The 14376-nt window shown below is 37.1% G+C and overlaps 1 protein-coding gene across 5 annotated transcripts in view; it reads left to right on the plus strand.

Annotated features, from left to right (window-relative positions):
• The window catches only part of LMBR1 (limb development membrane protein 1), a 140443-nt gene that overhangs the window by 46632 nt on the left and 79435 nt on the right, over window positions 1-14376 (plus strand). For all 5 annotated transcript variants that reach the window (XM_060156274.1, XM_060156277.1, XM_060156276.1 and 2 more), the window contains exon 5: window positions 4312-4415. In XM_060156274.1, the coding sequence (XP_060012257.1) occupies window positions 4312-4415 (104 nt within the window). The remainder of the gene's footprint in view (window positions 1-4311; window positions 4416-14376) is intronic.

Below are 14376 nucleotides of genomic sequence, written 5' to 3' on the forward strand. Positions count from 1 at the left end.
GAAAATTGAAAATGAGGGAATACTTCCTAAGTCTGAGGCCAGCATTACCCTGATACCAAAACCAGACAGACATACATGAAAACTATTGAAGAATATCCCTCATGAATATAGATGCATAAATTTTAAACAAAATTTTAGCAAATCAAATATAACAATAAATAAAAAGGGTAATACATCATGACTTTTGACAAAATCAATGAATTTAATTTACCATATGCACATACTAAAAAAGAAAATTCATATGGTCATCATAATATACGCGGAAAAAGCATATGACAAAATTCAATGTCCATTCCTGATAAAATCTCTCAGCAAATTAGGCATGAAAGGGAGTTCCCTCATCCTAATAAAGAGCATCTATGAAAACCCTACAGGTAACATCATACTTAATAGTGAAAAGCTGAATGCTTTTTCCCTGAGATCCCCTCTTACCACTTCTATTCAACATGGTTCTGGGGATTTTTAAAGAATAAAGGACATTGAGATTGGAAAGGAAAAAGTAACACTCTCTGTTAACAGATTATATGACTATATAGAAATTCGGATGGAATCTATTATAGGAAAGCTATTAGAACTAATAAGTGAATTTTGCAAGGTTGCAAAGATACAAGATCAATATATAAAACTCCATTGCATTTCTGTATGCTAGCAGTGGATAACTGGAAATTGATATAAAAACCAGTGCCGTTTATATACAGTAAAATCAAAAATATGAAATGCTTAGGGATGTGCGAGACCTGTATACTGTAAACTAGGAAACGCTGCTGAGGAAAATTAAAGCATACTGTGATAAATGGAGAGGAGTGCCGTGTTCATAGATTAGAAGACAGTCCTGTAGAGATGTTCTCCCCAAATTGATCTATAGATTCACACAATCTTAGTCAAAATACCAGGATGAGTTTTTTGTAGAAATTGAAAAGCTGATCTAAGATTTTAGATGGGAATTCAAACGACTTATATTAGCCAAAACAACTTTGAAAGAGAACAAAATTGGAGGACTGACTACCCAACTCAAAGATTATTTTAAGGCCATAGTAATCGATACTGTGCTGTATGCATTAGCAGGAAGATAGAGAAACTCAACAGAATAGAGAGTCCAGGAATATATCCAAACATATTGTAAATTTATTTTTAACAAAGGTGCAAAGGCTATTTGGCGGAAAAGGCTATTTTCAACAAATGGTACTGGAGCAATTGGATAATCGTAGGTAAAAAATGAACTTAAATCCATATCTGGCTCCATATACAGAAAGTAATTTGAAAGAATCGTAGATCTAAATGTAAATCCTAAAATTGTAACACTTGTAAAAAGGAAATGTAGGAGAAAGTCTTTGACACTGGACTAGACCATAATTTCTTGGGTAAGATAGCTAAAGCATGATCCGTAAAGAAAACATTGATAACTTGGACTTCGTCAACATTAAGAAATTTTGTTCTTTGAAAGATACTGTTAAGAGGATGAGAAAACAATTCACAAAGTAGGAGAAAATATCTGTAAATCATATGCCTGATAAAAGACTTGTATTTAGAGTATATAAAGTATACTCAGTAAGTAAACAGACAACCCAGTGAAACAATGGGCAACAGATCTGAAGAGACATTTTAGCAAAGAAGGTGTAAATGGATGGCACATAAGTTCATGAGAAGATGTTCACGTCATTATTCATTGGGGAAGTGCAAATTAAAGCAGTAATGAAATACCACTGTACACCTATTAGAATGGCTGAAACTGAAAAGACTGCCTATACCATTTTTTGTCAAAATGTGGCTGAGATTTGAATTCTGCTGGTAGGAATGTGAAATTATACACCCACTTTGGAAAACATTTTGGCAGTTTCTTAAAATGTTAAACGTACACCTACTATATGACCCAGACATTGCATGCCCACATATTTACCCCAATGACACGAAAGCCTGTGTCCATACGAAGACTCATGTGAGTGTTTATAATAGCTTTAGTTGTGAGAGCCACAACCCAGATAGCAGTTTGCCTATGGATGGACGCAGTGCAGTAACTGGATTCAATCTGATACAAAGGGATAGACTACTGATACTGCCACAGTGTTGAAAAATCTCAGAAGAATTGTGCTAGGTGACAGAAGCCAGACAAAAACAGGAGTACATACTACACTTACCATTTATAGAAAATTTTAGAAAATACAGTCTTTTATAAAGTGTAGAATCTGGCTGATGGAGAATGGGGTGGGATAGGGAGTGGCAGGAGACACTGGTTATAGAATGGTGTGAGGAAACTTGGGGGCGATGGATATATTATGTTGGTTATGGTGACATAACTGCCACATTTTATGAAATTGTACAATTTGTAGTTTATATCAATTATATAACTCAACAAATTTTTTAGAAACTAATATTTTTACTTTTTATATATGTCGTGATTTTCTGCAAAGTGAACATGGGTTCTCAGGAAGTATGGTACTTTGGTACAGGGGCTAATTAGCACTGTGTGTTGGTAGCCTCTGGAGGTGTTACTGTTATTAAAAGCAAAAAGTCATTAAGTGCTTATTTTGTGACAGGCGTGATGATGGTTGTTCAAGTATTATTTCACTGAATTCTCAGCACCACCTACAGACATGATCCTCAGCCTCATTGTATAGATGAAGAACCTGTGGCTTAGAAGTGTTGTCACATGGAAGTGCAGACGGGGCTCGAACCCAGGTCTGTGTGAAAGTCCCGTGTGTGCATTTGGCCACCATCCTGTGTGTTCTTCCTGGTTATTAACACGATACAACAATTGGCTGTAATTATAACCCCTTTGAATGAAGAAAAGGGTTAAGATGTTTAGCATCTTTTTTTTAGAGACTGAAAAGTATTTTAGAACATTTTCTATTTTTATTTATTTATTTATTTTTGCGGTACGCGGGCCTCTCACTGTTGTGGCCTCTCCCGTTGCGGAGCACAGGCTCCGGACGCGCAGGCTCAGCAGCCATGGCTCACGGGCCTAGCCGCTCCGCGGCATGTGGGATCCTCCCGGACGGGGGCACGAACCTGTGTCCCTTGCATCGGCAGGCGGACTCTCAACCACGGCACCACCAGGGAAGCCCTGCATTCATTCTTTTTGTTTGTAGTCCATGCTGTTCCAAAAAGGATTTAGGGTAGTTATGAAACACATATGTTAATTTGTAACTAAGGCAGTTGAGAACTAGTTTCCTTGGTTCCCTAAGAGCTCAGTGTGTAGTCTCCATGTGTCTGGAAAGGAAGCTCTGTGAGGGCAGAGGTTTGTGCTCTGTTGTTACTACATCTCCAGTGCATGGAACAGTGCCTTGTAAATAAAGGTGTTGAAAGAACGTGAGTTGCCTGTTTTCAGAAGCATTGGATCATAATTGTATGTAGTACATTGAATTTGTATTTAGCATAATTTTTATCTTTGATTCTTGATTTTGTAAATTTTGATGAAGATTGTAGCCATCAGTTTTAAAGTTAAGTGTTTTACCTATAAAAAGTGAGATGTTGGTCCAAATATTATCCCAGTGACATACCTAAAGTTCTGTACTTCTAAAAATCTAGTCTTATTATCATCTAAGTTGCTTTTTATTGTGATTTTATGAGTGCAGAATGTGCCAGAAAGGAAGAAGGTGGTGTGAGCTTGCTTGCCCCTCTTACATTTTCTTTACCACTTGGAGTTGCTTACTAAAACTTCTACGATGTAGTGGTTTTTAAAAATCCCAGGAATTAGTGCAGCTACTTGCAGGCTCTGCAGCCGTGGCAGGTTTTGTATAAGCAGCCTCTGTCATTTTGGGGGATTGCTATGAAGAGTAAATGAGTTTGTATAATATCTGTAAATCACTTAGAATAGTGCTTGGCACATAAGGGCTCAATAAATGCTAATTATTACTTTTCAGGTTTTTATGAGGCTTAAATTAAACAAGATTATTCATGTAAAATGTTTAGTAGAGTATCTGGCATTCATTAAGTGCTCGATAAATGCTACTGGCTCTAATTTAAATATTCAGGTGCCGATATGTCTGAAGAGGCTGTGTCTTTGGATCTCTGCATATGTCATATGTTTAGTGAATTTATTTTAGAGCATGAGGAAAAATTATTGGTTTCTGTATTGGCTTTTCCCAATAGTTACAAGTTACAAAGTTATAAAAATTTTATAGAAATATGTAATTATTTTTCTGATTTCTAAGTTTAGGTCATTTGTTAGGCCTCTCTATTCAAGTTTATGTTTATTTTTACTATTAAAAAGTACAGAGCTTTGACTGATATTACAAGTTAGCACAGTAATTGTCTTTGACAAGATTGTCAGTATCTAAACTCATCTTTCTTGTCTTGTTACCCTTCTCGCAGGTTTGTGGAACCTTGCTTCTCTCTTTTCCAACCTTTGTCTGTTTGTGTTGATGCCCTTTGCCTTTTTCTTTCTGGAATCAGAAGGTTTTGCTGGCCTGAAAAGGGTAAGTGAATCATGTTTTAGAATTAAATTTCTTAAATGAAGAAATAAATATCATTCACATTGAACTAGAAAAAAGTAGGCTTAAACAACCATTTTACTGGAATGTAAGAAGTTTAATTAATAATAATGTCTTGTTAATATTAATAATGTTTTTACAATAGTGGTAACAATGTTACATATTGAATTATTTTACATGTCTACAGGGAGGAAGTCATCTTTTGACCTTTGAATGATTTTATACTATGTGCAAAGTTGGTGGAGTGTTCTTTTGTAGAATGAATAAACCTGATACAATAGCTATTATTCCTTTCTTATTCCCAGGATCCCGTGACTTACTGATATTAGGTGAATGTGGGAGCGTGAGAAGTGGGCAAAACAGGACAGTCTGCAAGAGCATCTTAAACAGTTAATCCAGACCTTGTCAGTGGTAGTAACTCCCTCTGTCCTTGAATAGAGCATTTTAAAGTGAAGGGAACAGCATTTCCATTTATAGCTTGTGGAGCTGTTTGCTATAAAAGTTTGGAATATAATGCGAAGATTTCAGTAGTTAGTACTTTTGGGGTGACTTTTAAACCTGACAAAATAAGTTCTAGTGTTACAGTTTATAGACACATTGTACCTTTCTAATTTTTAGTTATGGTTATTCATATTCATATTGTGATAGATGGTTGGTTTCACATTTAGTGAATGTACTGAGATCAGAATGGATGGTTGGGTATGGCGGTCAAACGTACATTGAGAAAACTGGCTTTTTTTTTTTTTTTAGAAGATGTTGGGGGTAGGAGTTAATTAATTTATTTTTGCTGTGTTGGGTCTTCGTTTCTGTGCGAGGGCTTTCTCTAGTCGTGGCAAGCGGGGTCCACTCTTCATCGCGGTACGCGGGCCTCTCACTATCGCGGCCTCTCTTGTTGCGGAGCACAGGCTTCAGACGCGCAGGCTCAGTAGTTGTGGCTCACGGGCCTAGTTGCGCCGCAGCATGTGGGATCCTCCCAGACCAGGGCTCGAACCCGTGTCCCCTGCATTAGCAGGCAGATTCTCAACCACTGTGCCACCAGGGAATCCCCGAGAAAACTGGCTTTTATATATTAGGTTTGTTTTTTATAATGACGTATGTAAATTATTTAAGTCATCCATGTAATGGGAAAGACTTGCATAGTTTCAGTTTAAAAAACTCTTTGTTGATAATTTCTTGAAGAATGATAGGAAGTTTTGCTGCTGAAAGGGATTTAGTTCAAACCCTTCTTCTATAAGGAGGAAACGGAGATCCAAAGATAATGTTATTAAATTGTCTAAGAACCACATATGTACCATTGCAAAACTAGGACTAAAACCCAGGGCTTGCTTCTAACCTCCCCAGAGTGTGCACGTTCTTTACCGATCAGCACTGTGGAGAGCCAGTTAAAGCCAGCCAGGTAGGTGACAGGCCAGGCACCGACGAGGAGGGAGGAGAAAGGACCACAGCACGCGGGCAGAGGAAGGGGCAAGGCAGGGCTTTGCGTGGGGACGCCAGATAGTAGGAGAACAAGGAGGGTGTGACCTGGGCGCCCAGACAGAGCTCAGGAGAGTGAAATGTAAAACATGACATCAGAACGGGGTCGAAAAGGAAGAGCATGGAGAAGAAGCAAGGTCATCAGAGACGCTTGAGAAAGCAATTTCTGTGGAATTTTGGAGACTTTTGATGGATAGTCACACATTTGACAGAGTTTTACTAGGCACTTACTAAGTGGTAATTACTATGCTGTTAAAGGAGCTTGCTGGGTACAGAAGTGAAAAGACAGGTTCTTGCCTTCAAGGGATTAAGAGAGGATGACCTCAGAGACAAAAACAAGTAGCATGTGGTGGATGAACTTTTATACAACGAGCGGCTGTGAGGGGAGGTCTTGATTTGCCTGGAGAATTGGGGAAGCTTCAGGGAGGGGTTAGCCTGCACTTGAGCTGAGACTTGCAGGTGAGCATTCGAGGCTTGAGCAAAGGCCTGGATTCTGCCTGAATTGAGGGAGTGGCTGGCTGATGCTTAGCTGTAGAATGGAGAATGGCGAGAGACCCCTTGTCAGGATCAGATCCCGGAGGCCTGAGTCCTCTGCCACATTGTTTGGGTTTTATGCTCTAGACAACAGGGAGTTGGCAGAGGATTTTTGAAAAGAATTTTTGCAGCTACTGTTTTATTTAAGCATATTTAGAGATAAATACACGTCAGAATTTCAACATACGTCACTAGGGAAAGGAGTACATGCACCACACAATGCGAGACACTGTTTGGTAGAGATGTCACCATACTGAATCAGTCATGCACCTGGCTCTGTTAAACAGAGCATTTCAACATATGTCACTAAAGTTGCCATGTTGATGTTTGCTTTAAACATGCACGGTGCTCCCCTCTCCCTAGCTCTGTCTCATGTGTAATCTTATCAGGTACAAAAGCAACTGGTAAAGCTCAGTGTTAAATATATTTTCATGTTTGGTATTAAAGGTGTGCTACTTAGTTTATGCTTTTCATAAAAATCTAGTTATTAGTTAAATAAATTATTTTAAAAAGCAGTGTGCAATATGGACAAACCCCTTTGTCTCCAAATTATTTCCCTCCCTTCCTGTGAACTAACCAACTAGAAAAGGAACTTGGCTGAATCTGTTGGAGCAGAGTTAGCACCATCTCTAGAATTAAAAACAACGGACACAAGAACCCAGTGATTTACTGTTCTCCTGTTCCCCCTTGTAGACTAAGGTCAAAGGGGAGAATCAGCTTGAGGAGGGGTATAAGAAGGTAAGTAAAAATATTTTGCACCTACAGTTGTACAGCAGTTCTTCCCTCTAAACTGTTTACTTCTAGTCTCTTTATACATGATTAGAAGAATGCCTTTTCTAAGCACATCTCTGACTGTGTCAGCCTCCTCAGAATTCCTCAAGGTCACCAGCTACATTTCATGGTCTCAAAGGGGACTGATGTGTTGAGTGATTGTAGGGTGCAGTCGACATGACCAATCCAGTTAATTCCCAAACGGCGAAGGATTTTTAAAAAATATATTTATTTGGCTGTGCCGGGTCTTAGTTGCGCATGCGGGATCTAGTTCCCTGACCAGAGATCGAACGCGGGCCCCCTGCCCATTGGGAGTGCAGAGTCTTAACCACTGGACCGCCAGGGAAGTCCCCACAGTGAAGGATTTAAAAAGAGGGGGAGAAGGCAGAGCTCAGGATGGTTACCGTTTCTTAGAATCTGGTAGCTTGGGGATGAATGGGAGTTGCAGAAACCAAATTAAAGTGTTTTGTCTTTAATGCTGTTAAAGGAAGGAGGGAGATGGGGTTGTGGCTTGGAGGAGAAGAGGTAGAATAATTCTCCTATTAGTATGCTGAGGGAGGGGCCAATGGAAGAGAGACTGCAGGTACTAAGGTGAGAAAATTTGTCTTTAGTGTCAGACTGCCTGGGCTAGTTACATCATCTAAACCTCAGGTTTTCTTTCTGTAAAATGGGTATAGTAATGATAGTTACCTTACTGTTTCATTTGGAGGATTAAATGAGAGGTGATTATTCATGTAAAGCATTTAGCCCAGGATTTAGCTCAGTAAATGTTAGGTATTATTGTCACTGTCCTCGAGCTTCATGCATTTGACTGATAAGTATTCTAGGAAACATCAGTGTTATATGGATAGATCATTACAAAGCAACTAAATAGAGTCAACTCTTCATTATTCATGTATTATTATCTTAGGCGGTCTTAAGATTCCAAATTATTTTTCCCATTTTGAAATGGCATGTACTGAAGCAGAATCAAAACTGCCTAAAGAGAAGGTGCATCTACAGGGAACTATATTCAATATCCTGGGATAAACCATGATGGAAAATAATATGAAAAAGAATATGTATGTATAACTGAGTCACTTTGCTGTACAGCAGAAATGAACACAACATTGTAAATCAAGTATACTTCAATACAATTAAAAAAAAGAGAAAGAGAAGGTACATGTAGACCCTATTAGAAATGTTTAGAGGGCTTTAAAATCAGTGTAATCATGGCATGTTATTTTACAATATTCACCTTTTTCAGTTACATAGAATTTGCAAGAGTTATTGTTAGCATTGTATATTTAACTCTAAATGTGTTAGGTATATGTTTGAGCCTTGCAGTATTATGCCTTTCTGTTATATAAGATCTTCTGGTATTTACTTGCACAGGTTCTGAACAGTGTTTGGTGAGATTTGTAGCGCTTTCCACAGAGCTATAGGTTGTATCGCAGTCAGGAACTCTGCTGCTCTGATGAAGGGGGTTGGTCGCTGACATCTTTGACACAGCTGGCTGGCAAGCATGTATATATTTGTGTGTATCCCTTTAAAACCCTTTGCTCATTGGTTACATTTGACATATCTACTTCCAAGGCAACATTGAGGAGAGCTTAGAAAACACTTCTAATTGGTAGATTTCAGCACAATAATTTGAGTAAGGACAAACTTGTAATATGGTTAAGTTAAATTTCCTTTTTTTTCTTTGGCCACTTCCTGGTGTTGTTTTACTATGTTGAAGTCTGGTGGAGCCCCTAAATGGCATATGGTCCCACCAAACTCCCATTGATTCCCCTGGGCAATCGATTTTAAAGCAGCCCCTTGCATATTGTGCCGAGATGCGGAAATTGGCCACTGGCCATGGCGGATGCAGAGCTTGAATTGAAAATCAAATTAAGCAGAATTCTCTACTTAGTTTTTAATTAAACCACTATGTTAATTCAAACAGGACATTTTAGGCCTGGGGGGGTTGACCATGTCCTTTTAAGGGCCTTGAATTGCCTTTCTTCTCTCTCCTTACAATGGCGTATGTTTCTTTCTTATTGGGACCATCTCCTAGCTATTCCCATTCTTTACAGATCTCGAGGGTAGGAGAATGTAAGTGGTCTTGATAAAGCAAGGTTTTTTCTTTCTTTCTTTCTTTTTTTTTTTGTTAAGAAGGTACCTTTTATCTTGGAATTCTGTTAGCAGTTAAATTTTTATTTAATCTAGATTATTTATATTATAGGCTGTCACCCGTATATATTGTAGCAAGCATTACATATGTTCATGTGTGTTTGAAGCTGACCCCAAGCTTACACCTTATGTTTCAACTCTGGTGAAGAGGTTGCGTCTGGTGGGTTTTGTTTTTGTTTTGTGGTAGACATGTTTTCTCCACAGTTTTTATCTCGGTTGCTTAGTCATACACCAGAGTATGAGAGTCTTGGGGCTGACAGCGCTCCTGTTCAGTTACACTCAGGTCAGCTGTGTGAGTCTCTCTCCCCACTCTGCCTCAGAGGGACCTCTAGATTATTTGGGGTGATGCCAGAAGGTGTTTTTCGATTGCGTAATGAACCAGTCTAACCTCTGGCTAGGGTTTAAATGGGAGTTAGGAATGTGTTTGTTTCATATTGTGTCTTAACATCTTACTTTGAATTAAAATGTCATAAGGAAAAAAAATGTCATGAGGAAAAAATTCAGCAACTTAATGAAAGTAAATAAAACCCTTCAATGACAGATTATTTCATGAACCAAAGATGTTTCTGGGAGCAACTTTATATTGTGCCTCACATTAATGCCTATCTTTGGTTTGAAGTCATGGTATAACATTTAACATAAGTGACAGCAACATCCTGACCAATTACCTAAGCCATCCAGACACCCCCAGATGTCCAGAACATAGCACACGGTCTGTAGGATTAAGAGGTTAACTCCTAGAACTTCAAACGAAGTGCTTGATAATAAAAGCAAAAAGTACAAAATCTGAGGTGACTTCCTTTCTTAATTAATTAGACTGGCCAGGTGGAAGCCAAGAGCTGGGTGCGGTGCTTGGAAGGTCTATAAAGCTGAGCACCGTGACAGCACGGTAGAGGGGAGCAGACATCGCTCTAATGTGTTTCTGTCCTGTGTCACAGTTTGAAATTGTCCTGGTTTATGTCCCTTTTGGCAAACTTACATAAAAGTGACCTTGTACTGTATTTTATGACCAGATGACTTTTTCCCCCCAGTGGCTAATTTGTATCAGGCCTCCATCTTAAAGAGACACAGAAATGAGTAGGAAGTCCAGCTCGGTCTCAGTGAACTTTCATTGCATTCTTTCATTATTTTTGCTCGTTCTTGCCACTGATCATCCATAAATTGTTGGAAATGAGTGATTAAGGAAGTGCTGCTTAGTGTTAGTGGCACATGCGCATATTTGCATGGTTTTTTGTGGGTGAGAGGAAATCACATACAAAAAGGGAAACTCCTGCTGGGAACCTTTCAAGGAAATTTACCTTGGGTCTCGTTTTGATCTTGGTGTTTATTACAGAAAATGGAGTCATATCTCACTAACTATTGTTATGTGTTAATTTGATTTTCCAACACCTTCAAGAAAAAAAAATCCGTAATTTATTAACAGAATTCCTGTACCCTCTTCCAATTGTGAGGACTAATTTTTTCCATAGAAACAATATAGATAAGAATGATGATTTTCAAAACATTTGATTCTAGTAGTGTTGTTACATGCAAGGTTCCTGTTGGAATTGTGACTCTACTGTAAAAGGCGTGGTTATAATAATGTAAACTGAGCAGTTTCAGACATTGAAGCTTGACGTATAGGATGTCAGAGAAAGACAGAGAAGATTATTATTTTGAAGAAAAGGGTACATTTATTCCATTTAAAAATTATTTGAGTTCATAAGGATTTTGAGTTAAAAATCATTTAGTTAATGAAATGACGTTAATTTTGTCACTCTTCTCAATACAGCTGCATGTTGGAGGCGACTAAATTATAACTTCAGTAACAGTGTCAGTTATTGGTAAATAGCACATTGCTCAGTTCCTGCATACTTGGTGATGGTATGATACTCTCTCTCCATTTATCAAAAAAGGAGAGATTTATACTGTAAGGCTAGATTGTCTCTTTATTTGTGTAAAGAGTTTTGTATAGTGGCAAAACTATAAGCTCTGGCTTTCAGAAGACCTGGACTTAAATCCTGACTCTTCTTTTACCGACCTGGAAGTCCAGGCACGGTTCTTAGTGTCTCCATCTGGAAAATGGGCTGCAGTTCTTACCTTGTCCTCAGGTTACTCCACCAAATCTGTTTGTAAAGCACCAAGACACAGCAGAATTGGCAGTTATTATTAGGGACTTAAATGTACCAACTGTGAGCAAGTTGATAATGAAATCAGGAAGATTTGTGTGGTATAACTTTATATGTGGTAGCAAAACGATGTAAGAAATTAGAATGGCGTCAACATAGCTTTGTTTATTTACTTTTTGAAATATAAATGGTTTTATTTTGTAACAGTATAGGTTGTAAAAAGAAGGTATTTAATAGGTAGCTGAATTTCAAACTTTATTTTATATGATGATTAAATTACCAACTAATGTCTCATAATTTGTTAAATGAGAAGTTTTGGTAGGGAGGAAATATAAAATCACCAGGTTCAGATTTTAAAGTAATTATACTTTTAATTAAACTGGCTCTAATACTTGAATATTCATAAAACAATTTAATAGGAATAGCCATTGTTATCAATTAGAGTCTCCTTTCTAAAACTTTTTTTGGGGGAGTTGAAAACTACCTACCCTTGGTTAGAATGAACTTTATTTGAAAGTAAAATTAAATGTCAGATTTAATGCTGACTAGAGAGCTTCTTACACAATTATGATACATACCCATGGACCTGTAGGACGAGAGCTCACCCAAGAGGCTAGAATTTGGATTGTTAAAATCTTCTATTTATTTGGCATTTAAACTCATATTTATTTGTCTGTAAAATCATTTATTCAGCATGTCACAGTGTTAACCTTCTGATCTCTATGAAATGTATGCCAATATATAGCTGGAACTTGATATATTACTTTACAACCCATTTATTTGGCCCGTTTGTACCAGAAATAAAAGTTGTGTATTTAGATACATCAAAGGCAATGGGATTATTTTGACATTAGGTAATATTTTAGGTTGCAGTATATTATGTACTTTTCTTTAAACTTAAGTCATTAATAGTTATACTACTTAAAAATTTATTGGTTTGCACACTTTCTGTTAAGGAAAGGAAATTCTCATCTAGAAAGACAAGTTCTTACTGTTCTAGAGTGATTGACTTTTAAATCAATTGAACTGTTAAAAAAATACATAAAATGTATGTTCTTTTAGTTATTAAAAATAAGGTGAGCAGGCAAAAACAAAAATAAGGACACCCGAACAGTAGAATAAGAATTAAGTATAGTGAAATGGTCAATTTAAAGGAAACGTTTCCTATTATCTTTCTTGGAACACAAAGAAGAAATTTTAAGTTGTTTTATAGCGCTGGATTTAAATACTTTTATACTTCCATATTTTATTTGGGATTACTTGATATTAATGTTTCTCTTTACACATTAATTAATGAGTGTTAAGTTTTATAAGCAGTCTGTTTTTAAACAGACTTGTGAAGGGCTTAAAAATTTTTTTAAATCCTTTTTGAAATATCAGAAAAACTTACCTGATCTCTTAATGATTTTTGCTTCCTTCTTTTTTTTAACATCTTTATTGGAGTATAATTGCTTTACAATGGTGTGTTAGTTTCTGCGTTATAACAAAGTGAATCAGCTATACATATACATATATCCCCATATCTCCTCCCTCTTGCGTCTCCCTCCCACCCTCCCTATCCCACCCCTCTAGGTGCTTCCTTCTTAAATGCCTAGAATTAAATGATATTTCTGATTTTTTTAGAAGATATTTAATGAAGTACCTTATGTTGTGATAAGAGCTTATTGCATTATATAACAAATATACTTTATTCTGAACAAGATTTCTCTTCTCTTTCTGTTATTACCTTAGTTCAGGCTTCATCATTTCTTGGATTATTTAAACCACTGTCCATCTGTGTTTTCTGCTTCCAGTTTCATTCCCACACAAAGTAACCTTCACACTGCCTTCTAGCATTGTTTTCTACATAATGCTATTATCTGTAACTCACCTCCATAAAATCTCCAAGGACCAAAACCGAACAGGCACAACAAAACTGAAATGGTAACTGAGTAAGTGATGCCCTAGTTAGGGCAGGGAGGTAGTTACAAGGTGGTACAGGACCATGGATGCATTCAAGCTAGGAGTTGGAACTGAAGCTCCACTGAAAGTCCTCAGCCAAAGGGCAAACTTGTCACACACACACACACACACACACACACACACACACACACACACACATACACACACACACACACACACACACACACACACACACACACACACACACAGTGATGGGGAGCGTCTGTCAGCCTTAGCTCTGGGCAGAAGTCTCCCCTGAGAGTTAGTCCACAGGCCTCTACCTCACAGGAGTTGGGGTTCGATATTACTACCTGTATTGTTGGGAGACCCCAAACCAAGAAATTAGCATAAAGTGGTTTTCAGAGTATTATGTATCATTTTATCATTTCAACCTGATGTATAATATCATTTTAATATAACGTATAATTAAATAAATTTTAAGTGGTTTCAATAAACATAATTAATGTTGCTTTTAGAAAGTTGATTTAATGTAATTAAGATTCATCATATGTATAAATTTTTGAGTTGGTCCTATTTATGACATAGGCTAGTTAATTGTCTTTAACTTAATTGTGTGAGAAAACTCAGGACTTGACAACAAACATATAAGCAAGCCTAAACAAGACCTGATTACATTTTATCCAAGCTTTTTTCCATTTTAATCTAACACTCTTTCTTAGTAATTTGATACTGGTTTAGTTCTGAAAGTGTTTTTATTCCTTCAGAGCCAAGGATGAATAATGTAGTCTATTCTATTTTAGCTACTTTTTCTGTGAGTTTTTACAAAGATCTAATATTTTAATCTATCTATAGTTAATTTTGTGAGGTGATTAAAAAGAGTGAATATAAGTAAACTTTTCTGTTATTCAGTTATTCTAAAGAAATGTGTACAGTAATATTACTCTTACCTATTATTTCTTTATATTTAAAAATTCTTATGTATAATTACACATCTTTCTGGACTT

Source organism: Lagenorhynchus albirostris, chromosome 8 (genome assembly GCF_949774975.1).
Source record: "Lagenorhynchus albirostris chromosome 8, mLagAlb1.1, whole genome shotgun sequence".
NCBI lineage: Eukaryota > Metazoa > Chordata > Mammalia > Artiodactyla > Delphinidae > Lagenorhynchus > Lagenorhynchus albirostris.